Genomic DNA, 15,679 nt, shown 5'->3' with positions numbered 1-15,679 from the left:
CACAGATAAGCATGCCGATTCAAATACTGGCATTTCATTGCACAGTTGCAGAATGGAGATAAAGCTGGGACTGGTTTGCAAGGCATTTGCAAATCTATACACCATGTCTATCACTTCATTGAAAATATCCTTTTTGGAATTTAAAATATCTACCAAGGTTCATGTGGCCTGACTGGAGTTTAGCTGAACTTGTATCCAGAACACAACCAGAAGTCCAGGTGTTTTAGAGGATGCAATGGCAGTGATCTAAGAAAAGAATTGTGCTACTGGGTGCCAAACGTATGAGTGCATTTATAGAAACTTTGCTTGCTCCTGAAACTGAATATATGTTGTTTTTTGGTTTTTTATTACAGAAACTAATTTCCTTTCCTAAAGCTGGTGTGTGCTAGTTCCCACGTTGTCCAGGCATGTTTAAAATTATTTGGACCCACAAGAGTATTTCACTAACTGACAAGGACTATAAATGGGAAAACTCATTAGCTGAAATTGTACTATGATGGATGTTTTAGAGTTACTGCAAACAAACAGGGAAATATCTGACTACGTCTATGTGGCACATAGTATGTGTTACACCAGGCTGGAGAGGAAACAAAACTACAAAATTCAGATGTCTAAATTGAACAACCCAAATCTTGGGGAGCTGCAGGATGGATATCAATGACAGATCTCCTCCACCTCTATGCCAAGACTCTCCAGCATGTGGCTCAGCCGGGTAACCACCATCAGGCTTCTCTCAGTGTCAGTATTTTACATCCATATTATAGAAACATAGAGAAAAAAAGTTTCATTAAAGATATTGAAAAACATCGTCGAGAGGAGATTTTAAAGAACGTAGCATTTTCTGTTAAGTATACTCTACTGGCTACGCTCTTGCCTGGGAAGCAAGATTAATGTCTCCCAACTTTTTCTACCTGACTTCCCATCTCCTGCTTTTCTGGCTGTAAAATGCCAGATTAGATTCAGGGAGAGGAATGGAGAAACATCTGAAGCTTGACAGCCCACAGCCTTGTAGCTGGGGCATGCACATAGCCCATAGAAAGTACTAGTCCCATAGTCAGCCTGAGATGAGTTCAGCAGCAAGATCTCCCAATTCCTAGATACATGCTTCAACTATGCAACAGCCCACAAAGGTCTCATTTCAAACTACTGTAAAGAGAAGATGAATTCAAGGCTGCAGTTTGTGGTTTAACTTGCCTTGCACTCTTTTTAGCATAAGCTGTAATGATTCTTTGAGTCCTGATACCCTAAATGTGGCCAGGCTTGCACCGAAAATGAAGGCATAAATAGTGCAAAAGAGAAAGTCAAAAGGGAGACAGAGTGAAAAGATGGGAGCTTTAAGTACAGATTTAAAATAAAGGAAGATGTTGCTACACCAAAGCCGGGACAACTCTTCAGTTAAGAAGTGAGATGGAAGAAACAAGTGTGAAAAGATGAATAAGGCTTTAACGGAAACTGCTACTCTCCAGGCAAAAGACGCAATGCAATTAGATCAACCATTACCTAACTGAATACAATAAACTCTTTCTGAGGAGGTTTGGTTTGTACAAGCAGTTTGTTCCTCTAACAATTTCTCTAAAGGCATTTATTCCCAATTGATAAAAAACACTTAGGTTTCTTTAGTGTAGGTACCCACAGAAGTGTTCACAGGCCTGTACAACGGTATAGATAACTAGATTCATTAAATGGCACTTGAAATAAGTAGCATTTGATAGATTTCCCTGCCCATAGAAAGCATATAAGAAAACACCCGCAAGAAAGCAAACACATACACGTAGCCCCCACCTCTAAATTTCCAGTCACTTCAAATAAAATTAAATGTTCTCTTAAAATTTGTGCGACTCCTGTAATGCTAAAGAACCCTGCTACAAAATGTGAATAGTACAATACCTATTATATAATATATATATTTTAATATATTACATTTATTTCTACATAAAGAGACTATAAATAATGTATATGCCTTATATTCATGTTTCCCAGCATTTGACATTATAGTAGGTACAAACAAACAAGAAATTATAAAAATACAAAAAAGAACTCAGTAGAAATAGTTTTACATGTTAAAATCTTGTAGCCTGCATTTTGTCTATCAGTAGAGCTCTGGGACTACAAGATATACTACAGGTATAAAGTTGTCCAACAATTAGGCACAATCTCACCACAGAGATGATCGGAGCTGCCATGAAACCAGTCACGGATTTACATAAACACAGTTCTCTGCCATTGCAAACAGACTGCGAATTTGCAAAGTGAAAGGGTCAGACCTACATCTGAGGTTGGGGGAATGAGATGAGAGGGTTGTGTGCCTTTAGGATGCTCCACCTGCAGCACAGGGTTCCCTGTCATTCTAAGGTAGATTATGTTGCATTTTCTCCATGTTGTAGAGGCTGCTCCAGTGGTGATTCAGGGGGAGGGGGTATTTTCTGCAGCCATTTCAGGCTACTCAGAAGCAGGTTGGAACCTGGTATGGGTCAAGGGTGCTGGGGAGGATGAGGGGCAGAACCATCCCCAGAGGTGAGGCATGGCCTCATCACCCATGTCCCATCTCTTGGCTTGGTGCTCTACCCTCCTAACCAGCCTCACGGTGCAACTCTTGCAAGCAAATGCAGCTCAAGAGGTCAGGACAGCAACTTTTTTCATCTGCCAAGGACAGACACCATTGCCCCCACCTATATTTAGCCTGGCCTATGTTTAGTCTCAGGCAGTTGGCAAGCGCCAGAACCTTGAGCTGGAGGTTCCTTTTTTTGTTTGTGGAGGCGCAAGCAAGGGATAACTCTGAGAAACAAGAGCCAGCGCTGTACTGTTTCCTTCCTGGAGTCCATCCGCAAGGGGAAAAATAATAACAACAAAAAAAAAAGAGCAGGGCTGTGCTGTTATTTCGTACAACGAATGTCGTGCCGCTGCCTGCATCAGGCAGGTGCTCAGCATGTCACCAGGGTCTCAAAGGCCACCACATTACCACCGCCACAGGGCTGGCACAGCACCCACAGGCTGCAGCTGGAACTTTGCAATGTGAACCACAAGCACCTCTCGAGGAAAGTGCCCCACAGCCTGGCACAGTGCAGTTTTGCTGCCAGATGCTTCTGCATCCTCTTCAGGGAAAATAAAGGTCTATTCTTAGTCTCACGGACACCATCTTTCTAAACACCAAACCTGAACAACACCAGCCCAGGCAAGGAAGGCACATCCCAGGGGGACACAGAGTCGCTGGTTTCATCCTAGAGTGGTGGAGAGGCGAGCGGCACAGCACCTTCATAGGCAAGCCCATGCGTGCAGCAGAGTAGGGGTGAAGCCTCCCGGGCACACAAGAGTTCTGTTTCCTCGCTGGAGTAGACAGTGGTATCCATGTCATCTGAGTGGTACCCAGACTGGTATCCGCTTGTCTGGTTGGAGGCTTCAGACATGACAGACTCGTTACTCTTGCTGGGCACCAGCGTGCTGTGAAAAACAAGTAGAAACAGGACTGAGAGAGCTGTGGAGACTGTCTCCTGTAGGGCAGGTGGACAATTCCTGCTGGCAGCCGCTTTCCATCACAACAATCAAACAAAATGGTGCACTTAAAACTGTCTTCAAGCCTTTTTAAACATGTGTTTGATCATATGGAGACCCCTTTTTATACGCCTTAACTTCACCAGCACATGAAAAAGTTATTTAATTATATGACAGTACAAGATTAGATTGTGACTGCAGATAAAATGGAGAGAAAACTGTTAGAGATTTCATACATTTCAGCCATGGTGCAATTACAAGTGCAGAACACCTTTGTTTGCTCTGAAGTTGTCCTGGAAAAAATAATTTCTGAGAAGCTCTCAAAAAGCATACGTGAGGTTTCGGCTTCATGAACACCACTGTGCTTCCTGTGAACTGCACAATGAAACCCTGTACAATGCTCTGAAAATACACCCAGGTACATCCTGAAAACTCAAGAATCAGCTTCAGGGAAAAAAAAAAAAAAAAAGAAGAAAAAAGGGAAAAAAATGAGCTCTTTGTTGCTGCAGACAGGCCCACACACTCCATTGTGTGCACTGGCTCAGTTCCTTCAAGGGGTCGTTGATGCTTTCGCAGACCATAAATACAAGTCCTTCCTGTGGTGCTGGTGGATCCTTCCAACAGCTGCATTACCTCTTCCCTCACAGTAGCAAATGCAGATGACCAGGCATACAGTGTACAATTTTAGTTTATGTTTTGAAAAACACAGTAAGAAAAGATTTTATCTTCTAAAAATCTACAAACCAATCAGTTTTCTGACTTACTGCAAGCAAAAGGTTCTATTAAATCCTATGTGTAGCCTGAGCCTTACCTAAAGGGTATTTTCACTTGTTTATCACTCTCTTCCAACGTCTTCAGCTCTTCAGATGCAAGAACCATCCCACTGTCTGTCTGGTTTTCCTGTAAAGGCATTAGAAATGTATTCAATGGAAAGGGAGGGGGGAAAAAACCCAAAAACCCAAAATACATCTACAGAAGGAAAAGAGATAAAAACAACTGACAAACTCACCTCCTGAACAACTTTTACAGTGGTTACCAATGGTACATCTTCAAATGTTTTCACACTCACAGGGCGGCTTTTTCTTTTGCTACCTTCTCGGTACTGACTGAAAAGAAATAACAAAAAAAAATAAAATAGTGTCCACTATCCACAACTTGGCTGCAAACAGCACCATGATATCAGGATCCTTTTATCTCTCCACAGAGAAGTTAATCCTTTTGTCAAAACATATGCAAACCTCCAAAATATCCATTTATTGAAAAGGATGAATGACCTAGAAAGTGGCACATTTCTGACCTTCTGCTCCTGACAACCTTGATCTCTGAGCAAATTCTAAGAAATGGCTGTGAGAAAACAGCTCCTTTCCTCAGTTACACTGGAGGGCTTAACTTCCTGCAAGCTTTGCTAAGAAGTATTATAAACAGAGCACAGACGTGTCTCTTCCTTTGGACTGTACTTGTGAGACCTCTGGCTGGACCTAGGACAACAACAGCAGACTCAGCAGACTGCCGCCCTTAAACCATAGGGATCAGGACAGGGAGTGCTACATGTCTCTTGAAGGCTGTTCTCCAAAAGAAGCCCTCTGGTCAAGGAGACATTCATAAAAAATATTGGAAAGACAAAAAAGAAATTTACTTTCATCGAGGCACTAATACAGCAAACAAACCAGCTACCCGCAGCTTTCTGTCTAAGTGGATAAGGAATAAAATGGATGTTGTCCCAGTTAAACAGGACAAATTTATGTTCCTAAAAGCTAATGAAGAAAAAAGCCATGGAGTTACAAGAGTAGTCTGCATCTACCTGAAGCACAAAGCTAGAGGAAATCAAGAGCATCATTCATCTCATTTCCCAGCTGACTCCTGCTGATCTCCAAGAGACATTTATTTAAACTGCTGGGGATTTCACAAGCTCCCTCTGTAGCCTTCTCAGGTGCTTAATCACACTTTAGAATGTTTTTCAAATATTAAATCTAAGTATTTCCTCCAAATAAAATTTGAGTTATTGCTAGGGACACAGAATAATTAATTAACATCCTGTTGCAAGCAACTTTTCATATACTGAAAACCATCGCTATCCATTTTCTTGTTCTAGACTTAACAAAACCACTTCTTTCAAGACCTCTGCACTGACCGTGTCTTCTGTTTCTGTTATTCTCCAATGGTATCTAATCCACCTACCACCTAGCCCTGCCAGGACTAAAAGCACTTAATGGACAACATAGTGCACTCAACCTCCTGGACTACCTGACCTTGAATTACAAGAAGTTCATTTCACAGCTTGCCTTCTTAGCCCGAAAGCTCCCCATGTGCTTGATTTAGTTGCCCATGTAAGCACAGAGCTCCACGACCAACACTACAGTCACCAGGGTGGTGAAGACTGGGACTCCCAGCCTCTGGATCTGAAAAACCTCCCAGGTACGGGAGTCCTGATTCTGCTCAGCCCAGAGAAGAGTCAGCCTATGTATTCCATGTGGGCTACAACAAATGAGATCCCCCTGGTTAAGCTAAAATACTGTGCAAACAGGACCAGAAATAGTGCGCAGGCAGAGAGAGGCCACATGTGCAATTTGACTCCTTCCCAGGGGCAGTGAGAACTCAACTGACATCCTGACAGTATTTCCTGACACATGTTTAAGTTTTATAATTTACTGTCCTGTAAAAAAGGGCCAAAAATGCCCTTCAGAGAACGAAAATTCATCTCCCCTGCTATCTACCAAACCAACTCTCTCTCTCAAGAAAAAGGAAACTTGGACTGATTTGACTTGTTTTTTCACTTGACAAAATCATGCTGGCCATTTTCAGTTACTTAATTTTCCTGTAGGCATTTACCATTATTTATCTGTTAATTTATTCCATGATCATTTCCAGGATTCAAGTTAACCTGATTTCAGGGTTACTCCTTTTCCTATCCTTACACGCTCTTAATAAGAACAGTCAGATGAGGTAAAGAAAATTTAACAACCTTTCAAGGTTCAGAAATTGCATATCTATTTCCTAAGCCAAATGGCAGATGTTAGGAGGTCCTGTTGATTTTAATTTACCTCAGCAATTTAAATATTCCTTAATATTCTCTTTGTTTTCCCTGGCCTTGCTTCTCCTCCTCCAACTTTGATTTACAAATTGCATTTATCAGCTTCTCTAAATAGCTAATAATTTTGCGAAGACTGAAAGAGATAATACTGAACGGATCAATATTTTTCACTATGTGTATAGCAAGATCAATGCCTGCAAAATCATTTTCAGCTACCAGAACATAAGAATAAAGCCCCAAAACATATCTGATGCCCCCATTTTGCCTCTCCTAGCATGGTTTCCACAAGTGCTTTCTCACAAACCGTGTCACACTGAAAGAGAAGAGAAAAGAGGTTGAAAGTCTCTTTAAAATGTTGGTGGAGAGGTTTGACTTTTGCTCATAACAGGAAGTGAGGACCAGGAAAAAACATATAGGAAGTATTAGAAGTGGAAAATAAGTGTTGTATTTTCAGTGTTAAATCATGCTTTTGCATCTTTTAAATACTTATATTTTGGACTGCCTCCTTACTAAAACAGGGGCTGAGAGTCCAGCTCTAGGACCATAGGTTCAACTCAAGTGTGAAATGCACTGTCTACCTAGCCTTTTCCATAAAAGTGTGATCCTGCAGTACCCAAAATCATCTGGATTTTTTTCTATGGATATAACACAAATGGTGAGAGACAGGCCCCCACTTTGTAGAAATCACATGCAACCTGCCAACAGAGTCCATCTCTGCCCTGATGTTCGCATCCATGTCCTTCTATTCTCCTTCTTCTGAGACTGCTGCAACCAACTCAGGGTTTCCAGCATCTCAGTGGTTGAATTCGATCTTAGGCTGGATGAGAAAATACCTTTCACCCTTACAACCCATGCCTGACGTCTCACGGGGTCCCACCCTGCTTAAGCCCATTAGCACAAACTCCATACTGGGGAGTTACATCTCTGCCACGATACTGAACAGCATCTATCACTATTTTTCAGTCATGGATACCACAGTAGTCCACTAGAAGCAAGCAGAAGACAAAATCCAGTGATGACACTAGTTAGTTAGCATTCCTCTTGGCTATCAATTCATGACCTATTTACCAACATTCCACTTTAGGAGGTGAAATGCCAGGGAGGCTACTTAATAACAGATCTATTACCACTGATACTTTTAGAGACCTGCAATACGTGTGAACACAACTGAATTGGATCAGTAAAACTTTGTATTAGTTCTGGTAGTTAAAAACTATACATCAAATGTTTCTTTGAATGAGAATACCAAATCTTGGAAGAGTAGCAAAAAAATAAAAAAAATCCCTAGCATTTGGGGAGGTAAGAATCTAGTTTTTGCCTGCAAAACCTCTACAGATTCATGTTATCCCTATAGTGGAGGTTAAATATGAACTAGGCGGCTGAAGCCTCTTCCTTTCATTTTCCCTGCCCCCAGCATGAACAAAATCCGTCCAGAGGCCCCAATAGGATGTCCACCATATAAAATACCTAATTCCTGCTGTGTTGTCGTAATGGAATTTAGGATCACAGACTTCCTCTTCCTCCCTACAGGAAACAGGTGAAGTTGGGAGAGAGAGACCCGAATCCTCTTCCATATTCAGTGATACTGACAAAGGAAGGACAACATAGTCTTTACCATCCTGTAAAATGAAGTGAAAAAATAAAAAAATTAAACGTGGCTACAGAGACACACAGGCATAAGCAGCTACACATACATACATGGAAAATGCAGCAGTCCAACAGAACTACTTTGTGATTTTATTAACCTATGAGCATTATAACACCCTCACAAGAACAGCTTAATTGAAAGAAGGAAACATAGTAAGAACCATTGCCAAGAGTTTTCAATTAAAAATTTGAGATTTTTATATGACAATGTAACATACCATGTAAAATCAAATTTTCTTGATGTCTTTGAAATAAAAAATTTAAAGTTTAGTAATGCTTGAATTGCAATTACACAAAGAACATGATCCTGAGAGCAAAAAAAATAATCTAAAACTGAAAGTGAGATTGAGTTGGATTACAGCATATGAATCATAAAGCCTAAATTAAGTGTAAGAAGTAAACGAAGAAAATGAAATAGAGATAGTAAAAAAGAAGTTTTTAGCAATATTTTGGTATCTAAATCGAGATGAATAAAGCTAATAATATTTTAAAAAATTCTTTCACTTGTTTATATTTCTGCTCTAAAGTACGAAAAGTAAAAATTAATTATGCATACCTATTTATAGCCCCATAAGCAATAGTTTTCTAGATTCCCCCTTTTCTCTAATTTATTTTTTAATTCCATACATTTTGGACTACAATATGAAATATGTATAATTAGCTATTAGTTATCAGGCAGTAAATCATATTTGTATTTTATAGTCACAGGACACCACAGTTCATGACAAGAGAGCCTAAATCATTAGCCATTCAACCATATTAAGTTGTGGGCAAATAAATATGAAGTACCTTCTGACAGTGCAAGGAAACACTTTTTTTACTGTGAGGGTGACCGATCACTGGCACAGGTTGCTCAAGGAGCCTGTGGAGTTACCATCCTTGGACACATTTAAAAAACATATGGACATGGTCCTGGGCAACCCAAGCAGGGGTTGGATCAATGTCCTCCAGAGGTGCTTTCCAGTCTTAGCCAATCTATGGTTCTGTGATATGTAAGAGCCAGGCAGCTCTGTAGGAAAGCAAACAAATTCTATCCTTCCTGAACTCTGGTATGCACAGAAGACACTATGGTTTGGAAGGACAGGTAATTCTCATCACTACCAATAGGCTGGAAAGGGATACCTAGTCTAATAGGACAGCATGAGGCAAAATCCAGCTTCCTTTGTCCTGACTGCTCACATCTATTGCCTTGGCCTTGTCCACATTTATGATGCATGAAAAAGGAGCCACAAGATGAAGAACCCAGGAGGGAGGGAAGCCCATGTACCCCACCTGGAAGCAATGGGATTTTTTGATATAACGCCTGTACATTGGACAAGTCTTATTACACCTACCCACACGGAACAGCTAACAGGTAGCAAAACACCTGTATCCTTGTCTTACAGAAGAGTCAATAAAAACCCTGTGTCCCACATGTGCTAAGATATCTATCTTTGGCATGGTGAGATCAACAGGAGCTACCTGCCAAAATGCCTCTGCAGTCCGCAGAGAAACAAGCAGAAGAGCAGGGAATTGAGCCTGTGCCAACAACTCCCCAGCAAGACAGCTGAGTAATAATAGTGGTGGTATAAAGGGAAGCCCTTGCTGGCAGGGCAAGGTGACTTTTGGTTACCACATCAGACCTCTGCAATCTTTTCCCTCTCAAGCCATTCTTTGCAAGTTGCCTTGATTGCTGATCAGTAATGGCAGTAGCGAAAGCTCAGGCTCCCTCATGGCTCCAGCAGACAGTACCCATCTGCGGGATTTTGTGCAGGCTGGCAGGACAGGCAGGGTTCAACCAGTAGTTTTAGCTAACAGAGAATGTACTTCATGTACCTGACGGACATTGGCTTGCAATAAATTTCCCAGGTGCTCTACCAGCTCTGAAAAAGTCGGTCTCTGCTTAGGATCTCCATGCCAGCAATCCAGCATTGTTTGGTACCTAGAAGGACAAAGCATATTAAAATATCAGCATAAGGAAAACAGCACCTATTGCTTCCTCAAGTGCCTGCTTTGGAAGAATAATTTCTTACATTTCTGGTGTTGTATAGTCTGGTGCTCTCATTCTTGTTCCTTCTTTCAGTCTTCTGCAAAATTCCTCATCAATTTTTACTCCAGGGTATGGCGATGCGCCTAAAATGAGAGCAACAGTAATTTTAATGCATTAGTTTCTTAAATTCTGGGATTAATTTTCAAACAAATAACTTGCGGTGGTCTGACTTAATTAGGTAATTCAGTATATTTGGCTGTGCAAATAATTTATATATATATGATGGCAACAGCAACGGATTGAGTAAATGAGGCACATAATCACATGCTGAAAATGTATGAAGAAACACTTCAAGTCCATGTTCCTATGTCTGCATTTTTAAGGAAATTTGAGTATTTTATTTTGATGAAGAAAATGAACAGGAAATTTTCAAGAAGTAAAAAAAAAAAAAAGCTAAAGAGGATCCAAGAACACTTTGACTCTTTTCTTCAGACTCTGTTGTTCTGTTGTTTAAAATTTGAGATGGCTCAGTAAAAGTAAAGTGACTCACCTAAGGAAAATATTTCCCACAGCAGAACTCCAAAAGACCACACGTCACTCTGAATGGTATAAACTCTATCAAAAATGGTTTCTGGTGCCATCCATTTTAGGGGTAGTCTGGCCTGAAAGCATTTCCATAAACAAAAAAAGTATCACAGTTTAGCAAAACACCAAGTTTCTACAAACGCATTTAAGGTGAAAAAAAAGAAGTCCTGATTGTATTAATTCTATCTCAAACAGAGAATCTGAAACTTACATCTCCTTTCCTGACGTAATCTGGGTCCTTGTAGATGTCTCGAGCCAAGCCAAAATCACAGATTTTGACCACGTTATTGTCTGACAAGAGGATATTACGAGCAGCCAGGTCCCTGTGGATGCACTGCAAAGAGAAGTAAACAACTTCATATGCTGCCTGTCATCACAGTCCTGTCCACGGGGCTAATTTCTTTTGCATATGTGCTCTCCTGCCCTCAAAGGCCAGATAATTCTTAAAACCTTTCAAGAAAAAGAAACCTCAGCATCGTTACTGATTTTAAGTGCTTTTTTGATGGTCACAACTGATTTGGCTCAGAGAGACTTGTGTTCCCAAGTCTAAACATACATCTGTTTATCCACTATGCAGAGAGGCCTTTGAAGTTAGCTAATTAATTATCCTCAGAAGCTGACACAAAACAGGTTCAGATCTGATTACCTTTAAATTTACTTAGGTTCACTCAAATCTGTGTACTCCACTCTCTGAAAAACATACCATGCTAAAAAATGATTTGATTGCAAGAGAAACTAGTCTTGACCACAGAGAGAAAAGTCCATGCCTTTGCCTATGCAGGACAACAGCTTAGCCAACAACCTAAAGACTTCAAAATTCAAGCCTCAATAGATTGAGGTAAAAAAGCCGGGTTCTGAAAGTGGCTGCATATTTGCTTCTAGTGTGGATGAGAAATGAAAAACCTGGAAAGACATATTTTTACATACAAGCACCAAACAGTAGGCATGAAATGTAGAGGAATACAGGCTTGAATACATAGCCTGCACTCTAGAGCATTGTTCTGTTCTCCACTTCTACTTCCTTTTCTCATTTCTAAGTACTTTTTGTTTCTATACAGTTTCAGGCAATTCCTCTCTCTTGCTGGAATTTACATCCTTTGAAACATGTACTATACTTAGCACCAAATCACAGAAAAGCACTTCCAGGCGGCCAACATGCAGATAAGTTGCTACTCACTGTCAGTGTGTCTTCAGCAAGAAATTCTCCAAGAAGCCATCCACAAAGTTGCACAGGTGAGCATTGTCTCTCCTCACACTGCCTTTCCAACCCCATTGCACAAGTTGTAGGCAACCTCCTCAGAGCAAACTCCTTTTCTCTAGTTTAGTTCTGGTTATCAGGGATTTGTTCCTAATTCTTTTAATCATCTTCATAAGTCAGCTCCCCTCCCCCAATTACTTAATTATTTCTCTACGAATCTGTGACCCACAAACCTTATAAAGATCACTAACATTTGTGTCAATAAATGCAGTGGCTGTTTAACTCTGCGGTATTAATGATTCTGGAATGCCTTAGAGCAAAAAGAAAATGTTGCAGATGATTGCTAGTCCAAAGATGAAATTGTTTCCCTCTATAGACCTACAGCACTACTTCCCACAGTCAAATAAATAACATGCCACTCTTCATGAGAAGTTCCTTACTTTGCGTGAAGCCAAGAACTCCATCCCCCTCGCCACCTGGAAGCTATAACAGATGAGGTCCTCCATGGTCAAAGGGTTCTTGCAAAGGTCTTCAGGCCCAGCTGCAAAGAATCAGAGCACAGTCAAACATGCCCTTTATCACTGATTTCACCCATAACTGCCTCTTAGGTAAAACCCCATCTTAACCTTATGCTACATTGAACTGGAAGTGTAATCAGAGCCCTTTTTTGGCTGTACAATTAGCGCTAACAACCCGTTTCACACAAACTAGTCTTGTGTAAAATAAATTTTGAGATGATCGGTTATACCCCAGATGTCCTTGCTTATTTCCAGAGTACTCACCAGTGGAAAGATCTGCAAAACAGTCTCAAAAGAAAAACAACAAAAACCCAGCTCACAAGTTCCTAGGACAGGAAAGGCTGCTGTGGTTTCAGCAGATGGATTTGAAAAACAATTAAATAAGCAACTTGATATTTTTGCTCAGCTATTCTTTTTAAGAAGAAATGCACCAAGAACTAGAACACTGTTCGCTAAAATCCTCATCTCAAGGCCTGCTTTAAGTCTACATTCTTACAACTTCCTAGCTTAGATGGTCAGTGGTTACACCAGAGAGGTCTGAAAAGGACCAAAATAATGTGGAAATGCATAAAGTGCATACCTGACATTAACCATTAGGGTCACATTGAAACTCCCTGTTAACACATTGATGTTTTTCTTTGCATGAAATGATTTTTATTAGAAGTTGAGGTACAGGTAGTTGAGCTATAGCCTCCCTCCTGATCAGTCTGATCCTAGTGCTTGCTGAAATCAGCAGTCTCTGAAACATGTTGGCAGTACTGAGTACTTTGTGCTGTTCCTGCCAAAGTAGAACATGGCAAACACATCAGTGAAACCACTGAAGAGGGTATGTATATCCAGGGGAGGCTTTGAATGAGCAGAGAATTCGGGTTTCCTGTTCCTGACAGACCACCTGCACCAAGGGAAGGCAAATCAAATTCTCTACTAAAAAGCAGTGAAGCAGATGGAATTTGACAATGTTTAACTTCTGGGTAAACACAGAAAATTCAGTTAGCATTTTGCCACAGCCCTCTGTGCACTGCCTTCAGAGTTTGTGCTTTACAATTTTCCCTGAAGTCACCAGGAATAGTTGGATCTCACTGAAAAATGCAGCCTTTTCAGATGGGATATTAACCAGGACTGAGCCGAGGGGCTTGGAGTGTTGAAGAAGATGAACTATAGCTGAGGAACTTCAGTCATTCAGGAAATACTCCACACACAGCTTTGAGGGAGCATTGGAAATTGCTCAGCTCCCCACGCCCCTCATCAGCCCCCTGCCAATGACAGCTGTTGCTGCACCAGAAGAAGACATATCCTACCGTCCTCCTCTTCCACATCACTTAGGGACCGCTCCTCCACAAAGCCGGAGCTTGCTGAGCTCTGGCTGCTTGTGATACTGTCCAACCGTCGCTTCAGGTCTGCAGAGATTTCACCAACACAGTTCTCCTTCCCCTGCCGAAACCTGGCACTTTTGGTCTAGAAATGGGAAGGGAGGGTGAGAGAAATCAGAAGGAGAAAGCATGCCAGAAGCTTCTTCAGGAGAGGCAATGGCACTCCCCAGGGTGCCGTGGGCACCACTGAAGGCAGGGAAGGTAGCTCAGCGCTGGCATAGTTGGCGTACTAGACTGGCACAGTGACAGTACTGGCCACTGGCCATGTGGCCTCACTGGCTTAAGCAGCCTCCACTGATCCACAGCGTGGCTTTAGCCTGCTGCCACATCCTCCCAGCTGCCCCCCTGCATCATCTCCAGACACTTAGAAGAAATCCACACTGAGGATCTGGCCTTCTCAGCCTGCTGGTGCCCATCACTTGTGAAGCACACATGGATGCTGCTGAACCCCTTTTCATACTCACAAGCCTCTCTGTGCCACTGCAGCGTTACCTCTTGCTGCTGCAAAGACTATGCTGCTAAACATCTGTCCTAGCCAAAATGCTAGTGGCCCTCAAAATCTGATTTAATTCCTTCGTCTCCTAAGCTACTGAATGCCTCTGAAGAGGATGCTTTCTCCACCGTATTTCTATTTTCTCCTGCTTTGGTTTGGTGACTTTTGTCCCCTGGCAGGGCTGTTTTTTTCCATTCCTGATTCCTATCCCCAAGGTTTGTGTAAGCAAGGGTCAGCACCCTTGTGAAACCCTGCCTCTTCCTTCAAGGCCTCTCAGATATTTGTTTATTCTTTTTACCTCACAAGAGGATGCAGTGAGTTGCCTTTGCCAATATAAAATAGTAAACAATGGCTCCAAGGATAATGAAAAATAAACCCCCCTGGAGAACTGACAAGCAGTTTGAAGAAGCTCTGATCTAAACATGGCAGCAGCAGGAAGGCTGAAGCTGAGGTCCACCAGCGCAGCAGCACACAGCCCAGGAGCCTCCCTCCTACCTTTACGTAAAAAGGGTAGCGTCTGAGCACGATGCTTAGTGCTGGGTACCCACAGCCATGCTCTTCATTAAGCAATCTTCCCCTCAGGGGGGATAGATCCTTCAGACCCTCTCCAGAAATCAGACCCCCTATCAGAGGCAGCAACAAATGAATTGGAAAATGCCAGCCTCCATCCTCCCCCTCCTTTCGAAGTGGGGTGCATAGGGGTTGCTGTGATGGAGGCTACCTTCACAAAGGACTTGGGAGGTGAAAAGCTGAACACAAACTTATCAGATACATCAATTACACAAAATGATTAACAGTAAAGATGTATAGCCTGGTTCAGCAGTGAGCCAAGGGGATAGTGGAAAGGATGATCATGTGATAGAAGATATCGATGAATAGTCGATGGATATGTACACTAAGCAGGAAGTGCAGTTATTTAAGGTGGTCTGGAGCTTAACTAAGAAAGGAAAAAATTCAGGCTGATAATCAGAAAAAGCTTCCTGACAGATATGGCCAAGTGTAGAATAATCTGCCAAGGGAAATAGTGGAAGCCCAGTTCCTTTGCACATTTTAAGCTAACAATAACAAAATAGCTACATTGCAGGGGCCAGGGGAAAGACCAGATGACCTCTGATGTTTTTGCCATCACTCATTCCCATGAGAAGTACTAGATATTCAGCATTCCCAAGGATTGCCACTTCAGTCTGCACTAGAAACAGAAACATGGTGTGTGGAAAAAACCATCAAATCAAACATTATACTGTTAAACTTGCCTCCTTACCTTGTATGGGATAAATTCACTCCTCTTGCTCCGTAGGTAGGCTGAGAGATTTCCGAACTTGCAGTACTCCACAATCACCATAAGTGGGCCTGTAAAACAGTTAAAGCAATTCCTCAGA

The 15,679-nt window shown here is 41.7% G+C and overlaps 1 protein-coding gene across 1 annotated transcript in view; it reads right to left on the bottom strand.

Moving 5' to 3' along the window:
- Positions 1–1,567: 1,567 nt before the first annotated feature.
- KDR (kinase insert domain receptor) overlaps positions 1,568–15,679 on the bottom strand; it is a 31,444-nt gene continuing 17,332 nt past the window's right edge. Inside the window, exons 20-30 of the mRNA XM_069856000.1 lie at positions 15,562–15,650; positions 13,736–13,892; positions 12,360–12,460; positions 10,933–11,055; positions 10,687–10,798; positions 10,180–10,279; positions 9,983–10,088; positions 7,988–8,139; positions 4,499–4,595; positions 4,301–4,389; positions 1,568–3,438 (exon numbers count right to left, since the gene is read on the bottom strand). Of these exons, the coding sequence (XP_069712101.1) occupies positions 3,219–3,438; positions 4,301–4,389; positions 4,499–4,595; positions 7,988–8,139; positions 9,983–10,088; positions 10,180–10,279; positions 10,687–10,798; positions 10,933–11,055; positions 12,360–12,460; positions 13,736–13,892; positions 15,562–15,650 (1,346 nt within the window). The 3' untranslated portion in view covers positions 1,568–3,218. The remainder of the gene's footprint in view (positions 3,439–4,300; positions 4,390–4,498; positions 4,596–7,987; positions 8,140–9,982; positions 10,089–10,179; positions 10,280–10,686; positions 10,799–10,932; positions 11,056–12,359; positions 12,461–13,735; positions 13,893–15,561; positions 15,651–15,679) is intronic.

The sequence above is a fragment of the Phaenicophaeus curvirostris genome, chromosome 4 (assembly GCF_032191515.1).
Source record: "Phaenicophaeus curvirostris isolate KB17595 chromosome 4, BPBGC_Pcur_1.0, whole genome shotgun sequence".
NCBI lineage: Eukaryota > Metazoa > Chordata > Aves > Cuculiformes > Cuculidae > Phaenicophaeus > Phaenicophaeus curvirostris.
Note: the sequence above shows the minus strand (reverse complement) of the source record. Positions and strands in the feature narration are given on the sequence as shown.